Source organism: Acipenser ruthenus, chromosome 49, assembly GCF_902713425.1.
Source record: "Acipenser ruthenus chromosome 49, fAciRut3.2 maternal haplotype, whole genome shotgun sequence".
NCBI lineage: Eukaryota > Metazoa > Chordata > Actinopteri > Acipenseriformes > Acipenseridae > Acipenser > Acipenser ruthenus.
The window spans coordinates 2,914,099-2,926,363 of record NC_081237.1 but is presented as its reverse complement, the minus strand read 5'-3'; the positions used below and the strand labels follow the sequence as shown (position 1 = coordinate 2,926,363).

At 39.6% G+C, this 12,265-nt stretch overlaps 1 protein-coding gene across 2 annotated transcripts; it reads right to left on the bottom strand.

The window, feature by feature from the left end:
* Positions 1-2,781: 2,781 nt before the first annotated feature.
* On the bottom strand, positions 2,782-11,485 carry LOC131721866 (R3H domain-containing protein 4-like). Of its 2 annotated transcripts, none has more exons than XM_059015025.1 (8): positions 11,244-11,482; positions 10,050-10,204; positions 9,527-9,648; positions 8,194-8,320; positions 7,662-7,747; positions 7,173-7,258; positions 6,053-6,108; positions 2,782-4,604 (listed from the first exon to the last, which is right to left on the bottom strand). In XM_059015025.1, the coding sequence occupies exons 1-8, from the start codon at positions 11,291-11,293 to the stop codon at positions 4,501-4,503; spliced, it is 786 nt and encodes a 261-aa protein (XP_058871008.1). In that variant the 5' UTR covers positions 11,294-11,482; the 3' UTR covers positions 2,782-4,500. The 2 variants fall into 2 exon arrangements, 1 of the variants encoding a protein (XP_058871008.1); XR_009319944.1 differs by having other exon boundaries at positions 4,534-4,604; positions 7,041-7,258; positions 11,244-11,485.
* Between the last annotated feature and the right edge of the window lie 780 nt (positions 11,486-12,265).

Below are 12,265 nucleotides of genomic sequence, written 5' to 3'. Positions count from 1 at the left end.
CCTCGAATATTGTGTTCAGTTCTGGTCACCTCGTTACAAAAAGGATATTGCTGCTCTAGAAAGAGTGCAAAGAAGAGCAACCAGAATTATCCCGGGTTTAAAAGGCATGTCGTATGCAGACAGGCTAAAAGAATTGAATCTATTCAGTCTTGAACAAAGAAGACTACGCGGTGATCTGATTCAAACATTCAAAATCCTAAAAGGTATAGACAATGTCGACCCAGGGGACTTTTTTGACCTGAAAAAAGAAACAAGGACCAGGGGTCACAAACGGAGATTAGATAAAGGGGCATTCAGAACAGAAAATAGGAGGCACTTTTTTACACAGAGAATTGTGAGGGTCTGGAACCAACTCCTCAGTAATGTTATGGGAAAAGCATGCTCATTAATACCAGCAACAGTGCTACCCCAAACAGCAACACATCTTCACAATTCTCTAGTGTGTACTTGATAAAGAAACCCCGTCCGAGCCCTCCACCTCCAGTGAAAATCAGGTAAATCCAAGAGAAACATACGTTTCCAACATGTAGCATCCCACCCCTCTGGTGTGCATTGCATTCTCATATCACACACTACCCCATGCAGACCTCTATATCTCCACACTCCCTAAAATTACAACACATACTGAAAGCACTTGATTGGCATTGATTCATTGAAAATGGGACTGCGCATCACATAGTATATGAACAGGGAATTCCACAGTGTCTGGACAATAACTCATCCTAGACCTGGAGTACAGCTACAGCACAGCCATAAAGTCTGAGTTAATTCCGGCCTCAGTTGGTTTTTGTCCAGCTATTCATATTTCTAAAATATCTCTCATCCATACTATGCTGTGAAATGCAGTTACAATCCAACTTTATCCAAAAAGTGTTTTGCAGTTTTAAAAACTATATATTTTGCCTCAGCATAATATATTCAGATTTAGATTAAAGAAAAAAGATTTTAGGCTAGAACAGAATGTCTCCGCTTTGTACTTCCAGTGAGAGGACCAACCTACAACACTTGAAATAATTTGCGACTGATTAAGAAACCCACTGTGCTTGTCTAAGGAATTACACTACTCATTTCCTTGTACATAAATTAATGTCTTGACCTTTAAAAATGTCAGAGTATATTCAATATAATAACTAACATAATAGATCAAACTTTTTTTTTTTTTAGTTAATAGTTTCTTTAGTATAGTTTGTAGCGTACTGGGAAGAACACTTTGTTTTTAGCAAGCAGTATCTCAAGAATGGTCTGTGGAAAAGGCTTGAGTTCTAGGCAGATTTTTTTGGGTTATATCCCCTGGGGAAAGATTAACATAGGTTTGATATAATCCATAATCCAGTTGAACCCTAATATTGTATGCACCAATACAATTGAAGAAACAGCTGTATCTTCATACCAACAAACTTAGAAAAAAACAAAATCGCCAACTTTAAACTTACAGCAAACCCCCATTTTTTTTAAAGGGTGCTATATGTGTTATCACTATTTCAAATGCAATGACTAATGATTGTATAGTAAACCTCTTTAAGGCATAGCAAGGAAACTGAGAACTTTCTCTAACCTTGTGTAGTACCAGATATTTTAACAAGAAAATAAATTGTACCTATACAGTGCAAGGAATTGCACTTCAGTCAAGATTTATTAAAATTATTTTTTTTAGCTACCACTCCAATGCATCTAGCCTCCCCAACACTGTGCAAGTATTTTTCTTACACACTGACAATTGTATTTGACAAGTCAATTATGTTCACTTGATCTGCAAAGTAGTGAATACTGGTTTGCAGTTATTGCATTGATGGAGCTAACAGTGCCGTGGGGGGATTCTGTGGATGGGGCTTACGAGAGGAAGACATTTGGGTATGCAGAGTTAGCCACTGAGGTGGAACGGGGGGTGGCTAGTCCAGGTTTATCCAGTAGAGGTGGGATTTCAGGAATTCGTTGTGCACTCCATGACTCGGCTTCTTAGAGATACTGGATTCAGTGGACAGGAATTGCAGTGTTTAGTGGAGGCTCTCTCCGAGGAGGCAGACAGAAGTAGCAACAGCCAAAAGAGGCTGGTTGGGGTGATGGAGAAATTTAACATCAATGAAAAGGAATGGATGGCTAAGGTAAGTAAACTCGGCTGGGCTGGGGATTGGTGCTGGGATGCCAGCATCACTGTCGAGCTTTCCTGAGGTGTCATGGGCTAGTCGATGTAACAGAGGTGACCACCTGATGACCCCTGCGAAGTACCCCACCCAGCCCAATCCACACGACTGCCATGCTGAGACACTAGGGAGGCCGCACTTTGGTTGATCCCTGGAGCCAGCATCACTGCTGCTGTGTGTGCTGATGCGCCAGGGGGACTCGCAAATAGGCCGATCCCTGGAGCCAGCATTACACTTCAGCCACCAACACCGGGCCAACACATCCGGTGGAGGAACAGCACTGAAGGCTCATAAGTTACAGCAAAGTTACGTCTTGATTTGTCCCCACCACTACTATCTCATTTTATCTTGTCCAATATTAGCATTAAGTAATTAACTGCTACGCTCATGTAATGAAAATCAAAATTAGCATCCCTGGAGTTATCTTGCTCCTCAACTGTCTTCTAGCACAAAGCCAAACACTAGCGAGAGTCACCCTAGTGTGCTCTCTACCAAATAAAAGCGTTGTGTAAATACAGTCAATATCCAACAAACATCCCCATACTTTTGATCATCACATGTATCTGAAGCATGTTTTTTGTATGAGTTTGAAAACAATGAGTCCAGCACAGTTATAAATTAACCACACAGCTACCAAAAATAAATGGTATCCAGTTTATTTTTTATAATAGAAAGCCACTTAAATAACACAATTAATATGACCACAAATGGTTTTAATATAAAAAAGCCCTTTGGTGTTTATAAACAATCAATGAGGACCACTGATGGTCACTGAGAAACATTCTGAGATGGTCAGAAGGCTAGTATACTTTGGGACTATAATGTTGTACACAAAATAGCTAAAAACACAAACTTTGGTAACTTTACATTATTGTCCTTAAACGTATCACTAAACAGATTACTAAAATATCAGTTCTTTGCCTGAAATGAGCCCATGGAAGAAATTTCCATGCAGCTCCAAAGAGAACACATATACATACACACATATACACAGACAAAATATGTATATATACATGCATACATACATACATAAGGCTTAATGGTTCACGTGTTAATGGCTTACATGTAATAACTAAAAGTGTACCAACTATCATCCGCCATGATTGATCGTTTTCCTTTTGAAATTAAGGCTCTGGGAATCTTTTGTCTTTTTCCTGCTGCAGTGGGCTGAGAGATATTTTTACCCATGATCTAGCGTGATGAAATTAGGTATGGGGGTATACACATTGTCCAATAAGCGCCTAAATCACTGATTTTAGGTCGGACAGTCTGAACGTTTTGCAGAATACAGTTGTTTCGACAATAAACATATTCCAGGGATAAAAGGAAGTGCCGATAATTTGGGGTACATTTCAGAAAAGAAAACGCACCCAATAAGTGAAGAAATAAAAAACGTGGACATTTAATTAAGCGTCTTGTATTAAGTAGTCGTACTGCTTAGGGCCAGGTTACAGGAGACGCTCATGCCCGATATTACTGAACTTACAACTGCAGACCTGCGCTTCGCTTACTGCTGTGCTTTCAAATAGAAAACGCTTTACATGTCAATGTTCTATTCATGGAACTGGCCCCATTTTGGGTTACTAATCACAGTAAGCATCTCCTGTAGAAGTCAAACATCTGCAGGGGTGGACTGATCAATTTGCCTGCCCTGCAGCATCTAGTCTTGTTTTCTATAACTACTTGGAAATGCATTACTAAACTGATCAGGCCTGTACTAGATCAGCTCTGAATTGGTAAAGGGTTATTGATGGCAGGGATTGTGTTACTAGTAACTCCTGCAGATTTAACCATCAGGAGTTATCTATATTGCCGGCACTGGATCATTTTTACACATCCCAACTTACTTCCATGTAGTGCAGGCAGCAACGTGCAACATGATCACTGCGCTAGACATCTAGTTTTATGTTTTAATTTCCCAAATTGATATTAAGTGAGGTGAAGTTGTGTGACTTGAGTGATATTATCAGGAGCCTGTCCGGGACATCTCAAATGTGTTGATATTAAGAGGACGGTGATATTAAGCCGGTTTCACTGTATTCTGTAACGGTTTCAGTGGCATTCGTTTTTGAAAAGGCGCACTCTATATGTTTAGTTATGGGCAACTCTTCAGCCTGAAACACTGCTGACCGATAAATTCATTGGGTCGTTTTAAAAATGTGTGATCAATCACCGGCAATGGAAGCAGATACACCCATGCTCTAGACAACAAGGGCTTTCTTTATCCTAGTCAAGAGAAAAGATCATTCCGACTGTACAATACTGTGGCTATGGTTTAGTAAAGGTATCCCCTGAATGCGCCGAGGCTGGCAGAGTGACTGTGTGTGAAGGTAGAGGTTTGTTTGGAAAAGGCTCTCTGTCAACACATCTGTTCCAGGTAGGCAGACAAGAGCAGACCCGGAGGCAGGAACTCCTCCTGCTTGTTCACCACTTCAGTCTGTCTCTTCCCGTCACAGTCAGAACCTGTTTAAAAGAGAAGCAGCCTAATGGATCAATATCAATACAAACAACACAGGTCAGTTTTATTCTAATAATGGTAGAAATGTTTTTGAATGCTATTAAGATAAGAAACTTCAAAGCCTTTGATCATCACTTCTCTTCTATAAAACAGAAGTGACACAGGCACCTTGGAAAAGGATCCACACAATAAGTCCTGCCGGTCACTGGTTAATTCCAGTTTTGTGTTTGGTAGCCTCTCAGTGCAATGTCCATTTCGAATATTTAAAAAGAAACCACATGTGTAGACCAGGCACAATTCCTGATCTTTTTATCTCAAAACCCTCAACTAAAGGCAATTACTTTGTATTCATTAATGTCCTTAAATTTCAATCCTCTTCAGAATGTGTTTTTTTTTTTTTCTTTACTTATCAGCGCATTAAATCCTAATTGTGGCTTTGTTAATGGAACAGGCGAGGGATAATAGAGAACAGGAACAATCTGAAAACCTGCCCTGCCATCAGTTGTTCTTGTGTGTTCTTGGAACAGATTGTTCCTTCATTAAACTGTATTGCTACCTGACTTAGGACCGGACTAAATCAAAGACAGCACTTAGCGAACAAGGACGCGAAAGCATTCGCGGTAATAAAACAGTTTGAGTTAAATGTTTTTAATAAAGCAATACGTATTATTTCTTTAATCCGTACAAACAAACTCTTTTCTACTCACAGGGAGCTTTGCGTGGAGCAGGGTCTCTTTCAGTGATGGTAAATATTTTCTTTTATTTCTTATCTTTGTAGTAAGCTACGACTACGGCACATTTTTATTTTTAAGTCCGTAGACATACTCGCATGTCATCTGTGACGTCACCTACTTTTATTCAAAGTATTAGTTTCTTAACGGCACAGTGCTCCATTACATTGAACTTCGATCAAACTCAAGGCGAGCAAATGTAAACAAATTAGAATACTAATAAAGAACGTATGAATGTTTTAACCACTTTAAATAAATTAATTTTTAGTTTTTAACATTTGGTTACTCTCGTAAAGTACTTCAACATGTAGGCCTACACAGATACAAGAAGACCAAATTCTGAGCATGTAAGAACAAGCCCACTGTTCCCGTACAAAGGAGCACAAACTTTATTTGGCTATGGGTTTTGAAACCTTGGTTTGCACACTTTTAAAGTAATGAATGTTGCCCATTTTTGCCAGTTAATTCAAAAACACTTCTGTAGGCTTTAGACAGTGCTGGTGGTAGTCCTAAAGTCTTCATCCACATACCTGGTTTATGGGTTCATATACAAAAACTATTGTTCATAATGCCGTTAATATCCTGTGTATCAGGCATTGCAGCTTGATAATGGACCCTTGCCATTCATTAATTTATTGGCACTGTTTGATTATTAAGCTGCAATGCCTGCTGGGTCTAATGCTTTAATTTAAAGGCAACTCAGGAAGCACAGATATACTCACTTGCAGAGACAAGGTCCATATACTGGCAGATAGCATGAAGCAGCAATCTCTCATAGCTAGACAATAAATAAAACAAAATTATATATATATATATACTCAGTATATATATGCACTGTACATCAACGTTTGTCGAAAGTGTTAACAGGTTTCTTTTTAGACTGTTTTTTAGTAGGCTTAATCAATTAAGTACTTCTAAAAATAGTCTTCAATCAATTTCTTAATAGTGTATAAAACCAGCTATAAATGAAATTAAAAGGTTAATGCTAAGAGATGTCACTGGTGAAGTCCTTGTTGCAGGGACAGGTTCCGTCACTGACTTCTCGGGCACATGCGTGGTACTGCAGGGGCAGTTCGGACGCTTGGCGGGAGACGGGCCACCAGCCAGTTGGTTTCACAGGGAGGCCCGGCCGGGGACGGGCTGACTGAGGATCCCTGATTGGCTGGAGGGGTGTGTCCAGGTGAGCGCCTGACACTTTAAAAAGAGGACTGTGCTACACACCTTTGTTCTTTGTCCAGGTGAAAAGAGGCAAGAGAGAGCGAGACAGAAAGAACCAACTTGGATCGGCTACCAGACTAAATCGCTAGGAGAGCTCGGGGAGAGTGAACTAGCTCAACAGTACGAATTCTGCCTTGTACGTCAGTTAACTGGGAATCCCGCTGCAGTGTGTAGAGCTGTAGGCTCTGGGAGCGGGACCCTCCTTTTAGTGGAAGTAGCACTTGGCCGCCTGTAGGCCAACTTTATTTTCTTAGCTGCATTTTCACATTTTATTTTTGCACCTTACTTGTTGCTGTTTGTCCTGTTCCTTTACTTACACTCCACTCTGTGCTCACGTGCCCATGACCTCACCATTGTTGGTACTATCACGTGGTTTCCTGACTTGTCTCATCCCACACTAGATGCTACCATTATTGGTACTCTAGCAGAGGCATCTTGTAATTACAACCAAAAGACAAAAAAGGACTGTCCAATCTAAATAAATCTGTGTACCTGCATGGCGTGGTCAAACACAAGCTCTGTGTGACTCTCCCGTGTGTCAGCCCCTCTCTTACAGTCCCTCAAAACTATAGTAAGAGAAAAGAGTTTTGAGATGTCTGAAGTTCTGAATCTGTTGATACAAACCTGCTCTCCAGTACTGCCTTGAAAACAGATTGCGGCTGTGCTGAGAAAAAAACCATCAGCTTCTCCTCTAGGAACTCCAGTGTACCCTGGGTCAGGAAAGAGAGGAAAGCATCACTGATCCACCACCTGCTTTCTATCACTCAAGGCTGGTTCATACAGTCGAAATGCAAAGAGCCCGTTAGAGTTGAGATAAATTCAAAATCTGTTTTAGATCCTACTAGACCTGGTAAAATAGTTTGATATTCTTGGCTGTTGTAATGCAATTCATTATAGCTAAACTAATTTTCAGAGTTAAGGATTCGCCCCCCAAAAAAAAAAGCCCTTTGCCCATGCTTCAAAATGGGGCAAGCGTTTATGGATGAGACCTCTAAATCAAAATTCATTACTGGTTGGTCCTCCACTGTATCTCCCCTGCCACATGAATGGAGGGTTACATGAACAGGCGTGCGGCCCCAGTGTCGGCTCAAGCCGTGTAAGATCGCTGCTCACCATTGGGATTTGCTTGCGCTTCAATGCAGCACGCAGTCTCCGGTCAATTCTCTGGAAGCTGTCTTTGGGGGTGTAGGCAGGGTACTCTGAAAGGAGGGAATCATAAATCCAACTTTAGCACACTTCTAGACTAAAACCCATTTAAATCTGCCCCTCATCTATGTCTATTTTTATGCCAGAATTATGTGGTTACTGTTTACAACTTTCTTTATAGCAAGTAGTTATGTGTACTTTCTCATAAACCAGCTTTCCAGCACAGAAACAGATAGCTTCCTTTGTTTTAATGCTTTAAAATCAAAATGCATGTGTGCTAGAACGTGTTTATTTTAAAACTGCACATTTTATACATTAGTGCAAAATGGAATTATTTAATTAAGTACAATTACTTTAAAGTAAATCCTGCTAATGTTTACCTGCCGGGGGGTTGACCCACTAACTATGCATTTAGATCTGCAGCCTCAAAGGTTCAGGCACTATGGTAACTGGTTAACTCAGGTTTCACTAATGAATCTATATTTCTAGGTTGTCCTACCTTCTCTTTGGTCATTCTCTGCTTTCTCTGGAAGCTTTGTGCTGCGTTTTCTCTTGGCCTCTTCTTCCAGATAGACCAGTAGTTTCTCTTGCTCTTCCCCAGAGCGGTTCATAAAGTCATTCCACAGCTAGAGGAGAGCGGAGGCACAGAGCTCAGGCACAGGGAGGAGGAGGAGGAGGAGGAGGAGGGAATGTGGACACCAAGCACATGCTTCAAAGAGAGTAGCAGTTAGTGTGGAGATCCCAGGAATCTGGTAAAGAGCCCTGCACTTTTTTGGTAATGGTAAAAAACAAAAGCTGAGAAAATGTAAAAGGAATCCCATTTCATTAAGAGCAAATTCAATCAATATATTTTGAAGAGCATCACAAGTTGGAAGTAAGGTAAAACTACGTCAAATAGATAAATGTTTCAGATAGAGACTAATCACCATAAAACAGCTGCGGTTAAATGCTTTGAAGAACTACCTGGGACGCAATTGCACCAGGGACCAGCCTTTGGGGGGAGGAGCCCAGCCACTTTAATGACTAAAAGTAAAAAATATTCAGGTGTCGTGTAATCTACTAAGATTAGAAAAATAAACCGTAGCAAGGTAGTACTGGCAGACTGTCAATCAAAACACACATTTGTAAATCTAACAGATTGTCTATCTGGAGGCGGGACGCAGAGCGAGTGCTCTGCCAATAGGTCAGTGTTGTTATGGTCATGTGATTCTCTGCTGGCAGATGTGACACTAACAACGGATAGTAAAAATTCAGTCTTTAAAAAAAAAAAAATACATGCTTTTGGGATATTAATTTGTTAAGTGTGTTCATGATTTTTCATGATTTAATTCATGCCTATGATTAATACATTTTATGACTAATTTGAAGCTGTTTTAATATTAACTAAATTGAGTTATTAATCAAATTGACTGATCTCGTTACATAATTGATTTATTAACATGTCTGTATGTACTGTTACTTAATTGATTACTGTCTTGTTCACAGTCACCAAATAACATCATAATATGTTTTTATTTTTTTTGCATTGCCAGCTGAGACTCCCTGTCAGCTGGCACCGAGTCACAGGCAGAGCGTCTGGCTCTCGAATAACCCTTCACACAAAAAAAAAAACAAAATGAAAATAACACAAAACATAATTTTCATGCACACTCGTTTTTCATATCTGTTTGAGGACTTACACACTCAGAAGTGGCTCTTTCTCACTCTAGAACCGAAACAATTTGAAGAATCTTTAATAAGTCCACCTGGTGTCAGTATACATTTCATCACTATGATCGAATGCTGTTCCAACCCCACCCCCCACCCCCCACCCCCCACCCCAACCGGGGTACCTTCACATAGTTCTCATTGGTGCAGGCCTCTGTGAAGATGGAGGGGGGGGCTGTCTGCTCACTCTCCTCCTCTTCATCCTTCGAGCACTCGTCTCTCTCCAGCAGGTTAGCCAGGTAGCGAGCTGGTAAGGGGACAGGGAATGAGGAGGCATTGGGATAACCAAGGCTAGACTACTGGGTAGACAAGGCTTTAAAAGCCATTTCCTTATCTTTTATTAGCATTCTCATTGCTTATCGAATGGCCCTAGTGGTGCTATTAAGGATTATAAAACTTTGCTTAGGATTATGTTTCTATTGATACCAAGCATGCTTGTAAAATACATTCCCATCACAACTGTAAATGCAGAATTAGAGTAAGGGAGAGACAGGTTCTTCTATTAAATGATAGGCCTGAGATTAAAAGGCATTACTGTCTGGTAGTTAACTGCAAGGTGAGAGCGTCTGTACAGACAACGTGAAGAGGAAGGAAGGAAGGTTGTATTGAAACAGTTTCCAAAGCACAACAGTAGAGGCCAATACTCACTGTTCTCCAGTCTGCGCAGGCTCTTGCGCCCCTTAGCTTTGGGGATGAGGTCGGAGTTGCGGATCGCCTGGTTGATGAAATGCTGCTTCCTTTTGGCCGGGGACACTCGCTTTGAAGGGGAGCATGGCAACGATGAGCAACAGTCATCAATCAGACTTAAAAAAATAAAACATTTAAAAGGGTAACAGGCTTGGTAGTCAATATTGCAGAAAACTATTTGAAATCGGGTTGAATAATGACTGTATGTCCCGCACAATGTCTGCGTCCTGTGCAGCTGGTACTATGGTACTAGTCATCATGAGCCTCACACTGTAGGACTGTGAGGTCAGGCTAATTTATGCTGCACGGGACATACAGTTATAGGGTGGTGGGAGGATACATTGGCTACAACATGAACATAAAGTCTGGTTAACAAAGACTTTCAATTTGTGAAAATGGGGTTCACCTTTTTCTAAGGGGGGGGGGGGGGCTTTTTCACTTTAGTTGTATTCTACCAAACATGATCAATAACACAAATTACACATGCTGTAAAAAATAAAATTAATTACAGACCCCTCACATTATAACAAATTATTTGTAAACTATTGTATTTAAACAGGAAATTATAGGGAAGACATTGCAAAGGAGCCGTTTTAAGATACGGATCAATCTACATAACGTATCCTACACAATAACTTTTCGGGACTACACATGTAATGTAACATGTGTAGTAACATGTAAACAAGGTCTTACATAATCGCTCGCACAATCGTGTGTATTAAATTGTTGACATATCACAATTGTATTTTCTTTCAAACATGTACAAACACAAAACACCACACACCACCAGCATATGTACATTACACGACTGTTTCCAAAACATGTCTTCAATCCAAAATGGCTTCCCTAAACCATAAATAAATTTGCTGTCTTTTATGGAAGCAAAGGACAGCGACTGCTATGACGACTTGAAGGCAACATTATACTTTTTTTTCATAAATACATTACTGACGTTTTGTTTTTTTTGGAAGTCGTAACATTATTGGTTTTATATTAAACGTAGTCTGAGGAAAATCGAATTAAAAATGCAATCCTATTTTCTAACAGTGACTGGCAGTATATCTATAATTGGCCTAATTAAACAAGGTAACTATTCATTAACAAGTTCAAAATGTTTTACTTTCAGTAATGTGTTTGATTGTTTTATTTACTTACAGATAATCCTCTTCCTGGACAGTGTCATTGTTGTTATGTAATACAACCATATTTGCAGTACAGAGAGGTGACTACGGCACTGCTATTAACTTTGCAATTAAAAAAAAAAAAGTTATTTATATTTTAAAAGTATAAATGACTTTTTATTGTATGTATCTATCTATGTAGTATGTGTTGATTCTTACAGAAGCCTCAGCCTCCCGTTCCTACTGAGGGAAGTGAGGTCATTCAAGCAGGATAGCGAGCACATTTAAAGGGGCAGCGCTTCTCTGCCGTCCAACATCACATAGGATATTATTACTCAGGTGTGACAAATGGCTTCCGGCTTTTTGAAAAGCAGTGTTACCAACGCATTGTTTTCTTAAAAGAGTCACATTGTAAATGTTTTTTTCTTCTTTTTATTATTATTATTATTATTATTATTATTATTATTATTATTATTAATGCCATATTATGATGTTAGCAGTATTTGTTGGTGGTTCTCACTGCAATTACTATTTGATGCTTTGACTTTCAGTTAGGAGCTGTTTTTTTAGGTTATATTAGTAAGCGCCACCACCATCTAGTGCAGTGGTTGCAGAGTTCGAGTTACTTATAAATATGTTATACCTAACTTGAAATCTGCAGCTGTTTATTTTTATTTATTTATTTATTTATTTATTTCTTAGCAGATGCCCTTATCCATAGCGACTTACAATTGTTACATCAAGATCTCACATTATTTTTACATACAATTACATTATTTTTTACACCTTAATTTTAAGAGCTGAAAACTAATAAAAAAAGGTCTAATTAAGCAAATGATCAGTTCAATTAAGGGTATTGTTATTGACAATAAGTAATTGAGCTCAGTTGGAATGAAAACCAGCAGACACAGGGGGTCCCCCTGGGTTGGGAATCTAGTGTATAGCGAGGTATTGCCAGCAACACTAAAGGAAACTTTTTTTTTTTTTTGCAAAGAGGCAAATCACTAGATGGCGCTAGCTCTTACTTCTAAAGAGACACTTTGCCTGATCAAGCCC